This window comes from Melospiza melodia, chromosome 2 (assembly GCF_035770615.1).
Source record: "Melospiza melodia melodia isolate bMelMel2 chromosome 2, bMelMel2.pri, whole genome shotgun sequence".
Taxonomy (NCBI): domain Eukaryota; kingdom Metazoa; phylum Chordata; class Aves; order Passeriformes; family Passerellidae; genus Melospiza; species Melospiza melodia.
The window spans coordinates 80221850-80245190 of record NC_086195.1 but is presented as its reverse complement, the minus strand read 5'-3'; the positions used below and the strand labels follow the sequence as shown (position 1 = coordinate 80245190).

The window sequence follows — 23341 nt, the reverse complement described above, 5'->3', positions numbered from 1 at the left end:
AAGATAAATTTGGCAAAGATTTTTCTCTTACAGGTATTCTTTGCCTTTGTCTATGTAACATTTGTGTCATTTAAGTAGAAAAGAAGTGACAGCCTGAAAAGAATTTGCTTACAATGATTGCCATACACTTTTGGGTTCTGGCTTCTCTAAAACTCACTCATTTTAATGCTTTTCTTATAGATAAGTCTGCCATTTAGTACAGCATTTGGTGCTGATACAGAGGGTTCCCAGTGGATTGTGGGTTACCTTTTAGAAAAAGTGATCAGTAACCTGGCAGTGTGGAGTTCAGAGCAGGACCTTGCAAATGATACTGTACAACTGCTAGTAACATTAGTGGAAAGGAGAGAGCGGTAAGTTGCTATACCTCTGGAAGTCAAAAAGTTTCTTTTGCTTCCTTTAAAGTTTTTTGGCCACAGTAATCCAGATATAGGGCACTTCATATTCATGCCTCTGTAAATTACTTTAGTAACATACTATAACTACAAAAAATCACCACAAACTTGTCTGACAAGCTGAGGAGTGAGACCTGTATTTGACAAAGCATCACCTAATTTTTATTACTGTTTAGAAGTGCACTCTCCTTCCCTACTTTTGTGTCTCACTCTTAAACAGTGAGAAAGGAAAACTCTCCTGGTCTCCACTCTTATTGCAAGGATTTTTATGTTGCTGTTAATTTTTTTTTGATTAGGAGTTCAGATACTGGCTAAGCCAGTATGAAATATGTTTGTAAATCTAAATTATTTTTTTTTAAATACAAGATTTTGTGGATTCAGTCAATTTTCAATAAGTTTTCTTTGATATTGCAAACTGTGAAACAGGAAGTTGTTGAATGCTTTATTTATGTCAATTGACATGCAATTATACATGCAATCATACATTCACGGTCTACTGAAAGACTGTTCAAAGTATAAGGATTTAAAATGCTTGAGAATTTTTCTTTTTAAAAAAATTAAACCCCACAGGAGCTAGTTTTGAAATAAATTGCTTATTTTATTATGAAGTAATGAGACTAAGCTTTTAATCCATGCAATATGTCCATTAACTCTTGTGTGTGTATGTGTGTAAAACTAAAGAACTTCCCTGCTTTTCTCCTGTATGGATTGATTTATTTTCAGAGTATATACTTTAGAAATCTGAGAGCTGAGGCATTAGTAAGATGAAAATCAAAGGGCAATTAACCCTCACAATAAAGGAATTAAAAAAAAATATAGCAACAAAAAATTCTGGCAACTGCTAGAAACCTGATGTGCTGTTAATACAATTTTGTGAAGTCTTTAATGATTTTTTTTCCCCTCTTTTAGGGCAAACTTAGTTATTCAATGTGAAAACTGGTGGAATTTAGCTAAACAGTTTGCAAGGCGAAGCCCTCCTCTTCACTATTTGTCTAGTTCTGTGCAGAGAACACTAATGAAAGCTTTAGTTCTAGGAGGTTTTGCTCATATGGATACAGAAACAAAGCAACAATACTGGACAGAGGTAAGCTATTTTGATGCTTCTGTTGCCTCCATATAAGCCAGTTAGTTTAGGGAATTTTATAGTGACACAAAATCAATTTGTATAACATATTTTGATATTTAATACTGAAGATTTTTTAAATTATTCTCTGTTTGATGGTCAATACTTGTATCTCTTGTCTCTAAATTGTATCTAAAATATCCCAACCCAAAATAAACCACTAATAATTAATTGAAGTATTTGTGAGACAGACAGTAGAGCAATGTGTTTGAAAAAGACTAATAGGGAAGATTAAAAATTTCCCTTGCACTGGGACATTTCTTCCTTTCATTTTAATTTTATGGTGTTATGATTTATTCTGTTCTCACTTAATGATAATGACAGTAAGTAAAAAGCTGATGTGGAACATAATGAAGAGTCTTGACCAGTTCTTTGTACCCTGGCACCATTAAAGCTCAGATATTTAATACCAGAAAGGCTGATGCTAGAAAGTAGCTGAAATGGTATCAGGAAGCACCATTTGACTTTGTGAAGCATTGACCTTCTGATAAAAACATGATTTTATTGGCAGATCCCAGAATTAGAGATGTAAGGTAAAACTGCAATGCAGTGGAAGTAATTGGAAAAAAAAATCAACTATTTTTGTGGAAGTTTCTAAATTGAAAATGACAAAAGTGCTTTTGCTATTGAGAATCTTAATGTGGCAAATATAACAGTGAGCATTAATCTTAATGGTTTCATTAATAAGCTGTAACAATTTTTTCCACTAATGCTGAATTTGAAGGGAATAAAATGCTTTGAGCCAGAGAAAGTAATTGTCCTTTGTTTAAACACTACAAAATTAGCTAAAATATTCATGGAGGTGCTCATTTTGACACCTGCCTGCAGGTCATGATGGACAGTGAGAGGCACTACTCACTACCACTTCTGCTTGCATTAATGTGACAGATAATGACATAACTGAGCCATTGGAACCTGGAAGTGATTGCTTTTGGCATGGCAGTACAAGGAGCAGTTTGCTAAGTGATTTAAACCTCATATCTCATATAATAGTATACTCATCCTAATGTGACTTTTCTGGAAAATTTCAAGGTTCTTCAGCCACTTCAGCAGCGATTCTTGAATGTGATAAACCAGGAAAACTTTCAGCAGATCTGCCAGGAGGAGGAAGTGAAGCAGGAAATCACTGCTACATTAGAAGCACTCTGTGGCATTGCTGAGGCTACCCAGATTGATAACGTAGCAATTCTCTTCAATTTCCTAATGGACTTCCTTAATAATTGCATTGGATTAATGGAAATATACAAAAACACACCAGAGACTGTTAATCTCATAATAGAAGTCTTTGTTGAAGTTGCACATAAACAAATTTGCTATCTTGGAGAGGTAAATTCAGCCAGGAGGGGAAGGAGGGGGGCAGAGTGTGTGTGCATGCTTGTAAATGTGTATACAGTGCTAGTCCTTAAACAAAATAAAATGTAGTGATTTTTATAGAGAGAAAGACTATATAGACATATCTGTTAAAGGATTCCCTTGTTTTAAAACATACACTTGCAAAGATTAAAAGCAGGACATTTAGACTGGGTTTTTTACCCATAAATTTAACCACAGTTCATCACTGGTCTAACTCTATGCATGGGTGGCAGAAGAAGACAGACTATGTTGTGTACTTTTTTATAACAATATCAAACTCCTCTGAAGTCTAGTCCAGGAGAATTGCAGCAGTATTCTATGTGGCAAATACTTACCACAGAGACACTGCTTTAGTCCTAGGCATGGCATTAATAGATCCCAAGAAGTTAACAGTTAAAATTGTGAGTTTGTGCATTGCACTTGCATCTTGCACTTTGCACTGTTGGCTAATTTTGTTTTCAAATTTGGAAGAGTTCCTGCCCATTCCAAACTGGGTATACACAAACAGTACACTGTTTGTGGCTCTAAATTTCTATATTTTAAAGTGTGTCCCTGGGGATTTTGTTGGTAATCTAGTTTGTGAGATTAGTGAGATATGTCAGTCTGTCCCAAACCAGTCTTGTCTGGATTTTTGTTAAAACTGAGGAATTCAGAAAATTAATCTTTTGCTTTTTCAATCAGTATCACATCAATATATGGCTGTAAGTGTTCTTATTGTCTAGGGTGGCTGTTTCCTTGATGATTTTGTGTACAATTGGTACAAAAGTGATCATACACTGAAATGAAAATCTTGAAGTATTGTCTACCAAGTAATGCCATCTTAAAACAAGATGTTTAGCTTTTAGCATGCGGATGTTTTCTTATTATGTAACATTGTTTTATAGGCCAAAGCCATGAACTTGTATGAGGCCTGCCTAACTCTGCTCCAGGTATATTCCAAGAATAATCTAGGTCGACAACGGATAGATGTTACAGCAGAAGAAGACCAGTATCAGGATCTCCTTCTTATTATGGAGCTTCTCACCAATCTTCTATCAAAGGAATTCATAGATTTCAGTGATACAGGTATTAAGGAATTGATAATTGATGAACTACATGTTGTTTTGTAAACTGTAAGAAGCATTCTGGGGCTTGTGTTCGGTCCATGTAAAGTAAAAGCTGGAAGTTTAGGCTTGACTAGGTCAGGATATGGAAATTGCTATTTTAAGTAGCAAAGAAGGACTTGTCACTATATTCTAACACCTAAAATTATTATTGCTGTCATAAAATAAATTATGGATGTATGAAACAGCTTGAAATCTGAATGTTGCAAGTCTGAATATGTTGTACCAGCAGTTTTATAACAAAAAGCGCATAGAGAAGTAGTAAAGTAGCTCAAGAGAGCAGATGGGTGGTCTTAGTACAGGATTCAACTTTTGTGAAATGTTGAGTCATTGAAATTCCATCATTGAGGGTCTTCTGTATTCCTCTTTCACAGAACATACCTTATGGTTTGTGGGTGTACTTAAGGGTTCCTTCTTGTATTCCAACCCGTTACTTTCATTTAAAATTGCAGTTCTTGAAAATTGCATTTGCATGGTTCATATCTCACCATGTTCTATACACTTTGCACAAATAACAAGCCAGGCAGATTCAGTTTGATACCAAGCATGTTTTGATATTTGTTGCTTTTCTGAGGTATATATTGAAAGAGAGAATCTTGTACTCTGAAATGCAGTACATAATTTTTTTTCATCATGCATGCACAACATGAATACAGAAGCAGATTTAGACTTTGTCCATTGAATGGACAACCCAGTGCTTTGTAAAGTATTTGCTTGGAAATCTGGATGTTAGTTGTGTGGAAAACACTTACCATGAAACAAAGTAATATGAATAAATGCAATGTCCAGAGATCAAATCTGTTGAGAATTTTCTACATACTGCTGCTGACTCAATGCAGGAATTATAAAAGTAAGGTCATTGCCAGTTGATGGGAAATGTAGGCCTTAACCTGTAACTGGAGAAAAGTTGACAACATCCTAACTGTGGAACTTTCTCTGTTAGCTCTCCCACTTTTTTGTCCTTCTGTTCATAAAATATATTAAAGCATATGTAAATATATAATATATATAAAAGGTATAAAAATGCAGTAATATTTTACTCACTCTGTGTTTATGTGTGCAGGCATGAAGCAGCTACACTAGAAACCAATGCAATATTCTGTAATGGAAGGGAGCCCTCAGTATCTGAAGTGTTCTGGTTTAGCATGCCATCTGGTACAAGTGATTATGAAATGCTTAGTCCCAATGAATATAAATATAGAGTGATGTGACAGCCTCCACTCACTAAGTTTCTATTTTAATACAGTGCCTCACAATTTTATTTGGAGAGAGGGGACTAGTCCTATTTTTAAAAATGTTTGTATTATAAAGAAATGGGACTGTTCCTTCAATATGTTTAATCTTCCTTTTATACAAAATATTTTTTTCTTTTCTGTAGATGAAGTATTTAGAGGACATGAGCCTGGGCAAGTTACAAATAGATCTGTATCAGCAGCAGATGTTGTCTTATACGGGGTTAATCTAGTTCTGCCTCTAATGTCACAAGATCTGCTGAAGGTAAGTATATTTTTTACACAGAGCTGCTAGAATACGAAAGCTTTGTAGTAATTAATTCCCCAGAATTTGTTCCTCGATGCATTCCACCTGAGTTTTCTAGACTTCATAAATGTAAATAACTGTTCCATAGTTCTAAATACTCTTTGAAAACAAATACTGTAAGCTGAGAAAATGTATATCTGAAGGTTCTAAGCAAAACTTTACTTCTAAAAGCAAGTCTTTGCAGATCAGCAGCCAAACCTGAAATGTGGCTTATGGAGTCCTTTGTTTAATAGTGTCAGCAATGTGACAAGAAGCATAAATAGTGATAGAGGTTAAAAGTAACTATTAATTTCCACAATACAGATGGCTGTCAATCATAGGCATGAGCAGCTTGCCAGTAGAACAGTAAAATATGAAACAACGGGACAGCAGCATTTCATTGCTGCACTGTGTTCATGTTTTACTTGGAAGCAGGGCAACACTTCAGGAGGGTGTCTCAGCTGTCCCCTCTCCACATGCTTTCTCATCCAATAGCTCCTGCTGAGCACAAGATCCACATCCATTTTAGATCAGACCAAAGTGAGGGATCTACCCTGGGAGCCCCTCAATTGTGCTCCAAATGCTCACAAGGCTTTTACGCCACAGGATTAGATTTGTCTGTGTCCAAAATAAAACTCCTTTAATTTGTGTAGAGCAGATGCCAGACTGCCACCATCTACTGTTTATCTTTAGGAATCATCTTTTATTGTACCACAGTGTTTGTATTTATATAAAGTTATAGCCATTCTAATGACTCAAGTTTCCTGCTAAAATTCTTTTCTTCAGTGCACATCATCAGTATTGTCTCTTTGTACAGTTGAAAATTATGCCAAAACAGTTACGTGATTGAATCTAAAAATAACATGCTTTTCTTTTGACAGTTTCCATCTCTGTGTAATCAATATTATAAATTAATCACTTTCATATGTGAGATATTCCCTGAGAAGATTCCACAACTTCCAGAGGACCTCTTTAAGAGCCTAATGTACTCACTGGAGTTAGGGATGTCATCGTATCCTTTATAGCTCTTGGGAATGTTTTTTAAGAAAAATCTAAGTTGCTTTTATAAGGACCTGTTAAATATATCTTTTTTTTTTTCTTTTTCCCATCAATATCTGCATGTATAATTATATATCAGTAATTGACTCTGCTCTCTGGGGATGGAGAGTTTCACTGTAGTGTCCACTGAGATTCCAGCATTAGCTGAATTGCCTCTGACTTGTGGTGCTTGGGCACAGCCTTTAAGTAGCTTAGCATGTAAGTTTTTTCTGGCAGCCATTCCTGCCTCCTCCGTTACTTCATTTCAAAGTGTGTAACTTCATAAGCCTTCAGCTGGTATCCCAAAGCCATTCCTGAATTAGTCTCTCAGCTGGTAATATAAAACATTGCTGTTGTTCTACTGGGCTGGCTCCAGAGCATTTCCTGTCAGGGTGCCAATGGGCTCTCCCTCTCATAATGGGAGTACCATTTTTACTAATCTGTGGCACGTGTCAGAAACAGATGAGCTTGACCATAAGGGACTCTTTCTGAAAATGTTATGTCAGAGAGGGTTATGTTACCTTAGGGCATGTAGCTAATAAAAAAAGAAATGAAGCTGGAATCCTTTCCCCACGCTTTTTTCTAGCATTTTTTTAATTTGATTTTTTAATTAGCAGCTTTGTAGTGAAGAGAAGCCTTGAAACATACAAGTATTTCAGATATTTTCTAGTGTCACAACTGGGTAGTTTGACCACCATTTAATTGAAATTTGACTTCAATTCTTTAACATCCATTATCAGAATGAGCTCAGAGGTTTGCCAGCTCTGTCTGGAGGCTGTAACACCATTAGCAGAACAGTGTGCAAAATCACAAGAAACAGATTCAACTCTTTTTCTAGCAACAAGGCACTTTCTTAAGGTAAGGCATCTATTTTTCTTGTTACTTTGGTTTTTTGCATAAAAGTAGCATCCAGAGGCCAAACAGTGATCATATTCAGATTACTCAGGATAATACATATAGTAAGAAACAGCCTGTTACCTAGAAAAAAAAAAGTGTCAGTTTAAGAAGAAAGAGGGCATGAAGAACTGAAGGTTCCAGACTAGAGTCTAGACAAAAGAGGATGGAGGTGTAGAGGGAATGAATCTATTATTGCCAGTAAACAAAAGACCTGAGTCTCTCAGAATGGAATTTTTATATCCATGCTCTGCACTTGAGATTGACAGTTTTAGCAGTTCCTGGTGAAGCTGTGAACAGAAGGCTTCCAGAATTCTGTGAACTGGAGGCTGGGTAGAGTACTGAAAGAAGAGGCATGAAAAAGAGCATAGCTGGGAACTAGAAAGGAAATGCTGTCAGTTATTCAGTGTATCTAATGAATTATGCATTTTCTTAATTCAGTGTCACGTTCAGTACTTTACTTTTAGGACCATCCACTTTAATGAATTTTGGAGTGACCTGGTAGCAACTGGGTTCCTACTAAGTGGCAACAAAGTAATTGTGAAATCTGTGTGCTTGTCTTCTGATTTTGAATAGGTTTCAGTTTTACTTAAGACATCTTTTCTTACCAAACTGACTGGGATTTCTGAGGATTCTCATTAAAAGCTTTCATCAGACAAGCTGAGAGAATGAAAAATTAGTATAATTTTGTCATTATGTATCTTCTAAGTTAACATAGTTTCATTCCTTATTACTGAGTTTCCACTTAAAATTATAATAATCCTCTTTACTAATCTCTTCCCTGTTTGACTTTCTGTGAGCTATAGGAGTCTCCAAAACTTGAGGAAAGGTTCTGTATTTTATTCTGGAAGAGCAAAGGCTTTTTTCATTATTTTTTCTGGTATATCTGAAGCTTTTGGAGAAAAATACAAGTGATGTCATGTTTCTCTGAAGAAGAGTTGATATAAATCAACAACAGTTTCCAGTGGTTTGAGATGTGAATTTATGCTGTTAAACTGAGACTGGGCTTCTAAAGTTCTGGTACCTAAATCCAAAAATAAAAAATGAGGACAACAAAGCAAACAACAACCTTGGATGTTTGTAATAAATGTTCATTGTTATTATCAGAAGTGAAGATGAGCTTCAGCAGCAAATGTTGATAAAGTGGAAAGTTAAGTTTACACTTACACAACTGCTTCTGTTTTTTGATTTCAGATGGTTTTTGATATGCTGGTACTTCAGAAGCACAATACAGAAATGACAACTGCAGCAGGTGAAGCATTCTACACATTAGTGTGTTTGCACCAGGTATGGTATTCAGACACACCCTGAAAAGAAGTCGTTTGTTAAAGGAGAGTGGTTATTGCTTGTGCACCTGAGAAATCACGGAGTCATTTGGGTTGAAAGGGGGCATCCTCAGGAGGTCAGCCTGTTTTAGCTGCAGGTCTTTGCATTTGTCCTTGCTGAGTTTCACGATTCTCTGTCAGCTCACTGCTCCAGCCTGAGTGTCTTTAAATGTCAGTCCTGCCCTTGAATGCAATGGCTGCACTTGCCAGTTTGGTTTCATCCCCAGACCTGAGAAGAGTGTATTTCCCCTCCTCCTCCAGGTCACTGATTAAAATATTTAACAGGACAAGGTCCAGATGAGAGCTCTCACCCAGTAAGACAATAAAATCCTACCTTGGTTGCAAGGGTGCAGTACACAGCTGCTGAAGACCTTCTTACCTTAGGTATCCACTGCACTTGTCTTAGCCATTGATGTAAGTCATTTTGTCTAAGAAGACAGGTTGGTAAAGCATGATTTACCTGGGTAAATCCACACTAGATGTTCTCAGAACCACAGAATATGATGAGTTGGAAGGGACCCATGAGGATCATTGAGTCCAACTCCTCGGCCTGCACAGGACCGTCTCAAAGAATCACACCATGTGCCTGAGTGCATTGTCCAAACACTTCTTGAACTCTGCCAGGCTGGTGCTGTGACCACTCCCTGGGGAGCCTGTTCCAGTGCCCAAACACCCTCTGGGTGAAGAACCTTTTCCTAATACCCAACATAAACTTCCCCTGACGCAACTTCAGGCCACTCCCTTGGATCTTTTGACTTTCACATGCCCAGAAATAACTTCCAGGAGTACTTGCTTCATGATTTTCTTAATAATTTGAAGATGATAGATAGCAGCCAGTAATGAATGACATGAGCCAGCTTTCTGATCCCTAGGACAGATTGTCAGGTCTTATGAGCTTGCATGCACCAAGATTTCTCAAGAGATCTCTGGGTTGTTCCTCTTTGCTATGCACAGTTCGTCTCCTCCTTGGACTCTGTCTCTCACAAAGGTCTGGTAAAACCTTTCAGTGAAGACCAAGGCAAAAGAAAGCATTGATTATTTCAGCCTTACCTCTTGTCTACTATCATTAAATCATCTATTCCATTCAGCAATAGAATGCATATTTTCCCTTTTCCTTCTTTTACTCTTAAAGTACTGGTAGAAGCTGCTTTTGTTGTCATTGCTGTCCTTTGCTAAATTCAGCTTTAGCTGAACTTTATTTTTCTGTCATTGTTCTTGTCTGGACAGTGTTTCTGCTGTCTTCCTTTCTAGCTCAGCCTGCTTCTATTTCCTGCATGTGTTGCCCTTGTGCTGGAGTTCAGTCATTAAGTCCCTGCTTAGCTGAATCAGTGGCCTTATTGTTTTCCTCTGTATCCGTTCTTGTGCTTGGAAGAGGACCTGTCAGCTCTCTTGAGCTCTTTTTGTCTTCAGAGTTCACTCCCACAGGATCCCACCTACCAGTCTTGAAGAAGGTGACATCTGGTCTCATGACATCCAGGTGACATCCAGGTCCTGTGCTTGTCTGCCCTCTTTCCTCGCTTTTCTTGGAATCTTTAACTCCACTATTTAATGATAACTGAAAGCTGGCATTAATTACTACATCCATGACCAGATCTTACTAGCTGTGAATAGCAGATGCAAAGTCACACCCCTGAGTAGCCCATCTGGTATGTGAGCAAATGTCAGGGAGATAATCTCTTGTAAGTCTGATCTGGAAACTTCCTCAAGTTGCTTTAAGATGACTAAAAGCCCTGTTCTGGGGATTTGTAACGAGATCTCACCCCAAAAGATGTCCTCTTTACTGCTTCTCCTCTGATCATGATTCCTAAGCACTCAACTAGATTGCTGCCCAGTCTGTAGAAAGCCATTTTTCATTTGAGCTGCCTTTGCACAGAAGTGTCAATCTTCTGTCATCTTCTGCCCTGAAGAGCTCTAACAAGCTTCCGCCTGTCCCTTGGAACACTCCAGTCATGCCACCTGTCCCACCACATATCAGTGCCTGCAGTAATGTTGCAGCTCTGAACCTGCATGTGAAGCTGTAGCTCCTTCTGTTTCCGAAGTTGAACATACTTCTACACAGGCATTTCGGGTTGGTCTCCTTTCAGCCTGTTTCATCCTTTGAGGAGCACTTTTAAACCCATCACATTTGTGTTCTTAATGCTCTCAGTCTCTGTTTCTTTACTCATCTGCAAGTTGTTACCACCATCCCTCAACAAGCCCCTTAAAGCCCTTCCTGCTGGCTTGGCAAGCCTTTGGCAAAGACATTGCTAAGCCACTTTGTCCTATGGATCCTTGCTCTTGTTAGCAGCCTTATCCCTTAAAGAGGGACTCGTGAACATGTAAAAGAAAAGGGCCCTGTGATACCACCCACAGGTGACAAATTCTCATTGTGTCTACCCTGACCCAACCCTTCATGGGTAGAATGGAGGGAACTGCTGTTCTGACTCCTGTGTCCTTCACACACGCTCCCAGAGCTTAGTCCCTTTGGACTTGCTTCAGGTGTTTCTTTGTCTTTTTTTTCTGTCTAAATAATGAGAATAAGTAGGGTACTCTTAGAAAGGAATCTAAGCTTTTTGTCCCAGGAAAGGAACCCTAGAAAATGGAGCACCTGTGGAGGAGATGGTTGGCATGGAATGTGGGACAGGCATCAAGAAAAAACAGTCCAGTCTGCAGGAATAAGCCTATGCTAAGAAAGAGCCAGAAGGCTCTTTGGCTTAAAATTCTCATCTTACTCTGCACTGCAAAGCATTGTGCCTTACTTTGAAGACTTCTTTAGCCTTAGAAAATACTCATCCTGGTTGAAGGATTTTATCTGGTTTAGAGGTAGGTGAAAGGCTGTGAGGACAGGTGAAGAGGTACTGATAGTTTTCTGTCACAGCCTTTATTGTGGATCATATTCTGATGGGAGAAGTTGTATATATTGTATGTCTCTTTTTTTTTTTTTTAATGTTTGTTTAACAGGCTGAATATTCAGAGTTAGTTGAAACATTGCTATCAACTCAACAAGATCCAGTAATTTACCAGCGGTTAGCAGATGCCTTCAACAAGCTTACTGCAAGCAGCACTCCTCCTACACTGGACCGTAAGCAGAAGATGGCCTTCTTAAAGAGTTTAGAAGAATTTATGGCAAATGTTGGTGGACTTCTCTGTGTAAAATAAACAACAAAACTCTATGCCTAATTTAGACCCTTTCTGCAAAATGCACTGAGAAATGCTGAATGCTGACTAAATCTTGTACCTGTCTCTGGGTTCTTTGCAGCCATCTCAGATTCTAGAGAGCCTGGAAGTTTGAACATAACACCACGGAATAGGAGAGGTCAACTTTGAATCAGCTTCTGCTATTATGTGTTAGCTGCAATCTGTCATACTTGGGTGTGGAAGAGAATGAACAGAAAATCTGAATTGAGTTTTTTTCCATTTATGTGCAAACAGATATGGGCACAATGAAATAAATGCAGTGCCTTTCCCCCTGCACTGGTTTAAAATATGAGTGGTCATGTAAACATACAGATTTCTTTTCTACCCAAAATCATGTTAGAGTGTGAAGCAGATACATATAAAGCTCTAAACAGTTTAGCTGATTTTAAGCTTTATTTTTCCTCTCTTAAAGTTTGAGTTTGTGTTCCAATGAGGAAGAAAAACCAAATGGTATTTTAACTCGTGTTTAGTTCTGTTTTTCTACATCAACCTGACATTGCAGGTTTAATGCAATGCAGGTTTTTACATTATGTTCTGCTGCCTAAAGTTCAGAGAAAAAAAAAAGATGTATATTTTTGTTCCCCGAAAATGAACTTTAGGAACTGTAGCCATTTCATTGCCTTAATTTAAAAGAAAAAAAAAAAAAGAAGCTCATATACTTTAGGTAAGAACTTTAAGGCAAGATTTGACTCTTGAGAGTTGGTTTAGGATGTTGGCACTGAGCTGCTGTGTACCTGTTGCAGCCCTTCATGTTGATGTGTTGTTTTGGAATGAGTGTCTAATGCAAGGTTTATGTGTAGTTTTACTTTCAGTATCTGTCTTGATTCTCACCTGGGTTGCACGCAACTGCAATGTGTTTCTACACTGAACTGTTTGCTGAAGCAATAACAACCCAAAAGGTGTGAATTACTGGCAAACTTTGTAAAGTTGGGCATTAGCTAAAACAATTATGCTAGCACAGGAGCATCAAACCCTTTTGCTCAAACATGTCTATTTGACTCCAGTGGGCAAGGGTAATTGGGAGGTCTCTGCTGTAGGAGATTTTTGTTTTTTGCTGAATCTAGTCCCACTTCTGCAGAGCTCTCCCAGCTGCTCTGCTCTTGCTTGGTTTTTTATATCAGCACTTTAGCTTTTATCATAGCAGAATATAGTGCCCTGATTATATAGAACCAACAAGGGAGAGCAGCACATGAATATGAAAGCAAGGCCTGCTTTGTCTCTTGTCATGAGCCAGAGGAAACTGAAGCAAACACAAATGCTGCATGTCTAGTAAAATTATTTTTGTGGAAATACACAGAGGCAGAAGTGGGCCCTTCTGTTTAAGATCTCTGCTAGATTATGCTGTTAAGTATTTCCCATGTGTTTTTACAGTTTATATAAAAAGTCTGATATATACTTTTATATGGCTACATATAGCTTCGTGTTTGCAATTCTGTGCCATTCTTCAGCTATTCATCTCAAAATTAGTCACAATAGCCAGAATCTCACAACAGGCACAAACCTCTAATACTGTGCTATAAGTGATCTAAGGTTTGTTGGGTTTTTTGTTTGTTTGATTGATATTTTTTTTGTTTTGTTTTGTTTTTTGGCAGTGTTTTGTTTTTTTTGTTTTCTGTGGGGTTTTTTTTGGGGGGTGGTGGGGTTTTTTTGGTAAGTTAAATCCGTAAGTGTCTCAAGCATGGATCCACAAGGCCAAAAATACCATCTCTTTATTATACTTTTAATTTATGTGAAAACTGGGCAATAACAGATTTACACATTACAAAGTGACCATAAAACTTCATAGATAATAGTGCACCTTCCCAGATAGTATTTTATTTCTAAGATAACCTGCAAAGCATTTTAGAACAGGAGAATTGCTCTCATTTTTTCTTTAAACTCTAGTGCTTTTCTTTAAAAGATTTCTTGACTGTGCACTTGCACAAAGTACAATGATCCTGGCAGATCATTCTGTTTCAAACTGTTGTGATGGCTGAGTTTTTATTTTTAAATTGGGGTTTGCTATTTTTGAAACTGCTTTTGGGGTTTTTCTGAGTTTGTATGTTGGATGGGGCAGAAGTTCTGAAACTTCATTTTTTTCAGATGAAGGGCACTGAAGCCTGGGAACATCAGCAGCAGTAGGAGCTGCTGGTTTGTTATGATGTGGCTGATGTCAGGTATCTAGACTGAAGTCTTCAAAGAGATCATAGCAAATATTCCATGTTTTGGGTCTGACTGAGTAACTGATACACTCAGTCATCCTTTCTTTTATAACTAGCTCTGTCACTATTGTTTTATTAATCCTAAAACTGGCTCACTATTTAAAAATATTTATTAACTTTAAAGGGTTGGAATCTCTTGCATATTGTGATGAATGGGAGCACAAATTGAGTTTGTATTCTGGGCAAAGTAATGTGCATATGCATTATTTTTCTTTTCAGGCCCATTGTGTTGTAACAAGCAGAAACACACAGCATTTCTGAGTATCAAGACTTTAGCTAAAGTATGAACACCCACTTTCAAAGACTAGTTTTAAAGGTGGTTTAAAAATTTCTTTTGCCCTTGTTTAAAAATAATATATGTTAAAGGAAAACTGTCCTAGTAAGCGTTTTGGGGTTTTTGGTAATTTCCTGCTTTATGTTACACTTGCCTGTTTTTTAATTTTCCTTTCATTCTCATATATTTAACAGAGATCTTTCCATGCCATTTTATGTTTCTTTTTCTTTTTAATGCTAAGATGTCTCTGCTTAGTGACATCCATGAAATGGTTGCAAAGGTTTCTGGAAATAAGTCCTGTTCATTCATACTCTTCCTGGTGACTGCTTCTATCCAAGCTATTTGACTACTGTATCCTTTCTGTACCAAAAAAAAATAGAAAAAAAGAATTTTCTGTGATCATCTACACATCCAGTTGTTGTAAATCAGGGTGTGAAAGCACATTGAGGTCCACAGGAAAGACTCAGACTGTTTGTAGTGAACACTGAGAGATGACTCGACATAAGTGTTCTGGAAGTTCCATAGCATCATTGCATTAATTTTCCATTCACTGTGGAGAGTGAATAATGGTTCTAAAAATGCACCTGTTTTTTGAAGGAAGAAAAATGGCAATTCAAACCAAGTTATAAATGCTGCATGATACTATTGTAACAAATATATTTGTCTAGACTTTCCTTGCTGAAACAGATTATCGGACCAGTGTTTTCATTCTGAGACTGGCTTCTTTTCTGTTTTGCCAGCTCCTTCCCCACTGTAATAGTTCTAATGCTGGCATAATAATTTTGTTCAACCTGTAGTTTTGAACACCGACAAGCATCAAGTTCAATCATAAAATTGAAGACCTTGTTAAAAGCACAGATACACAGCGACAGGAGAAGGGGACTGGATGCATGAAACTTCCACTTTCATGTGCATTTATGCCTTAATTAGCTTCACTGAATTACCACCAGAATCTGCTACTTTTTGCCCAGAGGTTTGTGTTTCACCATTTAATGGTAAAGGGCTCATCTTTTTTCTCAGGAATGAGAAACTTGTTTTCTCAGCATGTCCAAATCCTACTAGTTGAAAGAGAGGGGTTTAAATTGGAGTCATTGCTTTCATAGTGAGAAGAGCTCACTAAAGCCCCAGTGTTTACCTGGGCAAATCCCTTTATGTCTAAGCCATGTAGTTCTAGAAAATAGGCTTGTTCAAAGCAGTCAGTTGTCCATTTAAAATCTAGTTCTTTAAAAGGGAAGGCAAATTCTAATTTGTGATCTGTAAAACTATTAAAAAATACAAATTTGCAGCATTTTGCTTGTAAAACACTTCAAGTAATTTCAGGTTTGGTTAAGTGATTACATAAGAAGGGGTGGGTTTTTTCATGGAAGTAGCTTGATGAATATAAGCGCAGGAGTAGGAGCCAGGCTCCTCTAATTTTGTAACGTTTATTCACAGGATCCTCTGTGGCCGTTGGCAAGTCACTAGAACTGTGTTATTGTTAAAATAGCATTAACACCTACCTACCTCACAGGGATGTTGTGAGGATTAGCTTATGCCTATAAAATGCTTTGAGGATCTGAGATGCTATGTAAATATTATATACTTTAATTTTAGTTTTGTGAGGTGTAAGATTTACTGTAATGAAAACAGAAGATTTTCATAATGGTAAAGCCCAGTAGAGGCAGCAGTGGTGCAGTATTCCCAGGACTGATCTACTGCAGTACAGTAATGCTTGCTGTAAAATTGTCATTATTTCCATTACAGCCAATTGAAATGGCGCCTTCTTCTTATATAAGGTGAGATTCCCCACCAGTGTGCCTCAGTTCTGATCTTCAAAGAGAGAGGACAGTTACTGGTTATTCAGGCTTTGGTGCCTGTGCTTGTGACAAGTGCTGCTTGTGGTGGTTGGGTTTTGTTTGGTTTACTTTTGATTTTCTCTACATTTTTCTGCAAGGAACAAATACCACATGTTTCTCCCATGTCTGTTCCAGTCACTAAGTATAACCAAAGCCTAATGATAACAATTAAAATTTAAAGAGCCATCCCTGTTCCCCTGCCCCTCATAAATTTGCATTTGAGTAGCTTGTGCTCTGTTTTCAGTAAATTAGATTAATGTTTTCTAGTTCTGATCATGAAACAAATCATGAAGTGTGTTTTGCTCTAGAGCCTCAAATTCTCAGCTATCTTACAGAGCCCTTTTTTCAGTATGAGATTTCTTGGGGCCCTAGAAACTGAAAAGTAAGATACCTCTGGCTTTCCCTTCTCTTCAGTGAATTAAAATTGATTCTGATTTTTCATTTCTTCCCATTCCCTACCCTGCTTTTCCTGTCCTTTTAAGCTGCTGTTAAGCAGATTGGGAAGGCCCTTCCAACCTCAGAGGAAGATACTACTACCCATGTAATTTTTCAATCTGTTACAGCTTGACACTTGAAATTGATCAAAACCTCTCTAATAGTATTCACCACACATTTCAATCCCCATTAAACCATTCTGGAGTTTTCAATTAGAAAAAAAACCAAACCTATATTATTTGTTTTCTTTATGCAAAATAAGAAACCTCCATGCAGTGAACATACAGTTTTAAGGCAATAAATGCTAGTACTGCTGTTGGTCAAGTGTATAAATATTTTAAATGTGTCATTCAATGCTGTTTTGAGCTTATATATTAAAAACACAGGGATTGAAGTGCTAGTTGATTTCAAGTATTGTTTTATCTGTACAGTTGAAGATATGAAGTTGCATAGAAGTATTTCACGTTTTATTGCAATAAGACTTGGGAAATGGCTGTGTAATCAAGCCTTATCATGACTGAATTTTCAATTTTGCAATGATCACTTTGTGTATTAAGATCCATAAGCAGGAAGAGGATAAAATTGTTTTCCACTAAAGACTTTTTTATTTTGTTTTGGCCACGTGTGATTTGTGTGTATTCTTGTTTAATATTTTTCTAAAATCTCACCTGTGTTGAATCCCTGAAAAAGCATTTTCTTGCAGTGGAAACATAAATAGCAACGTTATAAAACCTTAGGCCACACCTTTTGCTCTTTGGCTACAGTGAATGCACAGTAATTAGGTTAAAAGTTGGTGGAGTAACTTTAATTTACATCAGCACTTATGGCATGAGTTTGTCCATCAAGAGAAAGCGTGATTAGGGGTGCCACTGCAGTATCTCACACTGGACTGCAATTACCAGAAATAACTGTGAATATATAATCAGATTAATCTTTTCCCCCATCTTCCAAAAGAAGTTTTAAGAGTGACTTTTCTGGTCACTATTATTGGTAGCATTTGTCTACTCAAAAGGAATACTGATTTCTGGGTCTTTAATTTGTGTGTGTGTGTGTGTGTATTTCATATAAACAGTTTTTATGATGGTATCTGGCACAGAAATGTTCTCCAAGCTCATAATCTGTTCCTATGTAAGGAACATCTAACAATAGCATGTTACTTCATGGATATCAGAAAAGTTCAGTTACAGGCAGCAGTTCCTAATGTGCTGTAGTGCAATTACATTTAAATAAACTACAGCTATTTTCTAGTGTCTCCCTCTTACTTCCATGCACTCACATCATTTAGATAAGGAAAAAAAAAAAGCTTCACAAATCCTGAAAGTAAAACTACGCAACAACTGTGGTAGTGACAGCTTGCTATATATCTTGGCTGTATGTATCACTAGAACTTTACTGGTTTCAAAAGTAAGATTATGCAGTTACATGTTTATATTAGCACGGTTTCGTTCAGTGAATATTTTGGAGAGGGACAGAAACATTTAAGGTAATTTTGAGGAAATTCCTGAATGCAATTGCTAAGACTAACAGCAGCGTATCCAAGAGTCTTTCATGTAGAAAATGGAACAATTCTGCTTTACCTTAAATATGAGTTCTGGAATAAACTTGAATGATTTGGGTACAAGGCCTTTATTCACACTTGTTTGTCTAAGTATACACAAACCCCATCAATTTTGCCTTTTTGAAACTTACATTGGCTTCAGTTGTGAGTGATGGACTTGGTGGTGGATTTCTTCATTCAGTGATTTGCCATGTCTTACAAGCAGAGAAGTACAAAAGCACAACCCTCCGAGTGGAATTTGCCTGGACAGCCAACCAAGGAGCAGGTTGTACATGAACTAGAAGAGGGAAGGAGAACGAGAAGAAAGTGCTAACTTTGCCATCTTATCCAGAGAAAGAAAAACAGATCAATCTGAAAGTGTAATTACATAATGTTTAACATGACACCTTGAAAGGGATTAGTAAAAGCCTGACATTTTATCAACAAATTTGTTGGGGGAAAGAGTACTGTTTTGGAATTCTGAAATGAAATGTGATACTATCCTTGTAAGTTTTGTTAAATAAATAATAAATTTCTCTTTATTTTGGAAAACATTCCAGACAAATCTATATATCCAAAGAGAACAAAGAAGCTACCCACTGTGACGGATACATAATTCATTACTAGTTTTTCTGCTGCCTATATTTGAATCTTGTGGAACAGCTGTTTTCACTTTAACATCTATTAGATGGTATCGGATTTGATTTTCCTGACACACTGTTGCCTTTACAAGTTAGAGTAAAGCGAAGCTGTGGGTGTGATGTACTTCCCTTTTTCTTCCTCTCTGTCTAGCCTACTGTTAATGGTTGTAAAGACAAATATGTTTGATTTGCTTTAAGTTACTGTTTTGGATGCTGCATTTAGGTTTGTGGCATATTCAAACTGCTTCCCATCTCTGTGTTCGGTGTTCCCTGAATGAAAGTCATTGCTAGACTCCCACACAAGTATTGATTTGAAAGCTTCACTGGTAACTTGGTTTAATAAGCTGTCAGGACATTTGCTTTGGTTTTGGAACTGCACCAATACTACTAGTGGTCTTTTGTTCATTGAAATGATTGTTGTAACTCACAAAAAAAAAACAAACCCCAAAGCCAAAAGCCCACCACCACACTGTGGAATCTCTAGGAAGATCACTGATGTCCTCACAAGATCAACACTACTTTGGGGAAGGCTTATATTCTTCTGCCACTTTAAGGAAAGACTGTTCTTCTGAAGTACTTTTTGCCTGCTTTTAGGCTGTTATGCACTTTCATGATTTCTTAACAAACTACTGTTAAAATGTACTGTAAACATGGATTTTGATAAGCGCACATGTATTTAAACAATTCACTCAGCCTCAGGAAAGCTGGAAAAATTGGATACCTGTTTTGTATCTTGGTTAAAATGTTTGTTACCTGCATCTCTTAAGATGGCCAGATAATGTCTAGATCCTGCGAGTGTAACTATTTAAGATACCAGTATAGTCTGTAAAAGGAGGACAGTGTAATTTTGCTTTAGGGACAGAGAAAAGGGTGTCCTTCTCTTATTTTTCTTAGAGGTATATATATAGTCTGAATTGGGAGTTTCAAAAGCAGAAAGCAGTAATAAACCCCATTTACTGTTCAGGAAAAGAAATGTTTTCTTTCGTAACACTATCTGATTTCTATTTTCTTCCTTCTCCTTAAAGAGTGTGTGTGAAATAAGTGCAGAGGTATGTGTAGGAAAAACTGTAAAAGCTGCTGCTGTACATGTTTGCTACTTGACTGCATTTTCTGTTCCACTTTAATTTTACTGGTTTTGCTAAATATATTTTATATATTTTCCTTCCTGCTTCTTGTGATGGCAGAGTGATTACATCTTTGTGGGGGGAAAGCAAAAACAACCCTGACAAGGCTTCGGGGCCAGACAATGCCATGATGGTTGGATGTTTTCATGCGTCTCAGGACATTTTTAGAGAGAACTGTGTAAATCATAAGCCTTGGTAAAATATGTGGGGATGTGAAAATGTACAGAAGTGTAGTTACTGGTAATTCTGTTGAAGGGTTGGGTGGGGTTTTTTTTTCAAATACTTGTAAATTCTGTTTGAAATGCCAATACCAGTAGGTGGTATTAAGTGACTAGTGGTCACTTATGTAGAGCATTTTTCTGTCTGAAAAGCTGTGGCCCTCTGTGGATCCTGAGTTACTTCCAAGGAATGCACAAAGCCTGGCAAAATAGAAAGAAGTCACAGGGATCCTGTATCACTGTCATGTTTCTAAGATTTCTGTCTCCATAGAGAAAGAGTTGGGACTCCATGAACTACTTAAATATTAAAGCTTACTTCTGTACTTGAATTCATAGAGTGACTGCAAGCTTTGAAGGGGCTGACTGGCAGTCTGTCCTTCCATTGTGCCACAGGGTCTTGGGAAGCTGTGGTGCACCTGGCCCACACAGGTACCCCATGGGGCCCCAACACACATTTGTTTCTCCATCTATAGGGGGAACAGCTTGGGAGTGAAAGTAAATGTGCAGCAAGCTTTGCTTAGAAAGAGGGGGTGTTGCAGGTTGTTTTCTAAGTAGAATATTTTCACTTTGCTGTTTTCCATTATCATTAATAACTAGAAATTATCCTTGTATGGTTGTAAAGCATTCGCTGCCTTCCAAATCAATGTGCAGTTGGTTTGCCAGCCCTAAATATGTTGAGGGGTTTTTTTTGTGGGAGTTTTTGGGCTTTTTTGTAAATAAGTTAATAGAAGATTTTTAGGCTTAATGGCAACAGGAAAGATTCTACAAGTAGAATTTAATAATCTATTTTCATATTAATTAAACCTGATTATACTTTTTCATATGGCTGCAGGTTGTGCTACAGTGAGAACAAAACTGGAATTTCATTAGCAGAGAAAAAATGCAACACAGTAAAAATAAAAACTCAAACCCCAAAACAGAAATGCCTTGTGAGTAACAAGTTGCTATTGCTTTCCAGGCTAGAACTGTGTTTTTAAACACTGTTTCTGATCTAGCAAATGCATTAGTGAAGAGGCAGTGATCTATGTCATCAGGTTTGTCTCAAGGACACCAGTATCACTGCTGTGTGACATGGGTCTGTCAGGGAAAGGACAGGGGAGATAGCCTAACTGGAAATACCTATCTGCAAAAAATATTAGGGGACAATAAAACCCAATTATTAATAAGAAATTTCTTTCAAGATGCACTTTACAGGTATTCCTGTGTTTATGTTTCGTTTGTCCTCGCATCCCAAATTGCAGCCAGAGATAACCTGTTTTTATTCCTTCCTACAGGGTCACTTGAGCTCCTTTGGGGCTTTGCTTCTAGAACTGTCTTGTAACAGGATTCAAGCAAGGGCTGTGCTTGCTGCCAAGTAGTATCTGATATCATAGCCTAAATAATGTCACCCTGTCAGCCCACCCCCAAGCCCCCAGACAGCCATGTGCCCTTATGTGATCTGTCTAACCTTTCTGGTGAGGAGGGATTGCTTGCCAAGGGGCAGTCTGCTGCTCTGGGAAATCTGGACTGAGAGTGTGTGTCATCCCTGTCTCATTTCCACTTTCATTATCAGCCCTGTGCAGAATGTTTTTCATGTAAAATACCTTACAAACATGCATGAAATAGGACAATTACTGACGTGTCACTTCACTGTAGTACCTAAACCAATTTCTTGCTGCCCTCAGTAATGCTACACAGGTATCAATATCAAGACTTATCACTTTCTACAATGCATGGAAAAGGGGTTGGTTTGTTTGTTTTAAGTTACAGCAGTGCTGGTAGCATGAATAGATATGGATATCCACCATATGAGACAGTCTCCTGTGCTGGGATGAAGACTTTTTTTGGCAAGAACTTTCAAAGACAAAGTGGGTAATGCACTGAATGTCCAGTGATCCAGACTGCAAAGGAGTCTTTTAAACCAAATGAAAATGCCCACAGTTCTCTACTGTCATGAAAAACCTTATTTCCACATGAGGGAGGTTAAAAATATGGGGATCTGAAGGAAAAATTGGCCAATTCCCACATCCTGTGGTGGCAAGAAAATTTGATTCTCTGCTGCATATGTAAGCTGTGCTGCAAAATATTTTATCAATAATTTAGTATTTCTGTCTTCCAAAGCAGTAGTTCTGCTCTGTTCATTAATGCCCAGTGCTGAGCCCATGACTTTCTGTTCAGCCACAGTGAAATGTTGTGGCAGATGAAGACTGAGCAGGCTGTAGGTAAAACAGCAGTTTCTTACTCAGCTCACTGCTGATATTCTGGCTCTGTAGAACATGAGGACAGTCTGCTGTTGGGTTAAATAATCTGATGGGCAACCTCCTATGGGTTGGATTCTAGGAGAGTCATTGAGTGACAGAGACAACACTATGCACATGACTTTTCCAAACATCGAGCTTTATAAAGGAATAATGAGAAAAATGGGTGAGCTTTTTGTCTTGGGGCAGTGAGATCGTGAGACGTGCCAGATAAGCATGTTGTGCCTACACATGAGAAACAGGAAAATGGGAAGTTTTTATGACCAAAGGGAAAGATATAGTGGATTAAATTTTCCCCCTCTGCTTTAGTGAGACCCCACCTGGAATACTGCTTCCAGCTCTGGGGTCCCCAGCACAAGGACCCCATCGGAGCAAGTCCCAGGGAGGGACACCAGGGATTAGAGGCAGGGACTACCTCTCGCATGAGGGAAGGTTAAAAGAATTGGGATTGTTCAACCTGGAAAAGAGAAGGATTTGGAGTGACCTAACTGTGGTCTTTCAGTACCTCTAGGGAGCCTACAAAAAACGATTGAGAGAAACTTTTTACGTGGGTATGTAGTGACAGGACAAGGGGGACTGACCTCAAACTGATAGCAAGTATGTTTAGATGAGATATTAGAAAGAAATTCTTTACTGTGACAGTGCTGAGGCACTGGAACAGGTTGCCCAGAGAAGCTGTGGATCATCCCTGGAAGAGTTCAAAGCTAGGCTGGATGGGGCTTGAAGCAACCTGGGACAGTGGAAGGTGTTCCTGCCCATGGCAGTGGGGTTGAAACTAGATGGACTTTACAGTCCCTTGCAACGCAAACCATTCTATAATTTTATGAAGTTAAACAAGGAAGGTATTTTAAAGCTCAGTATGTTTTGAAAGCATCTATGAATCGGCCCGACTTCCGTTTGTGTGCAAGAAAGGGAG

General features: G+C 38.0%; 1 protein-coding gene across 1 annotated transcript in view; it reads left to right on the top strand.

Annotated features, from left to right (window-relative positions):
* Positions 1–20016, top strand: part of XPO4 (exportin 4) — an 80253-nt gene extending 60237 nt beyond the window's left edge. Inside the window, exons 15-23 of the mRNA XM_063149020.1 lie at positions 181–350; positions 1302–1476; positions 2548–2841; positions 3753–3933; positions 5350–5468; positions 6371–6501; positions 7268–7385; positions 8616–8708; positions 11687–20016. Of these exons, the coding sequence (XP_063005090.1) occupies positions 181–350; positions 1302–1476; positions 2548–2841; positions 3753–3933; positions 5350–5468; positions 6371–6501; positions 7268–7385; positions 8616–8708; positions 11687–11884 (1479 nt within the window). The 3' untranslated portion in view covers positions 11885–20016. The remainder of the gene's footprint in view (positions 1–180; positions 351–1301; positions 1477–2547; positions 2842–3752; positions 3934–5349; positions 5469–6370; positions 6502–7267; positions 7386–8615; positions 8709–11686) is intronic.
* Positions 20017–23341: the final 3325 nt, after the last annotated feature.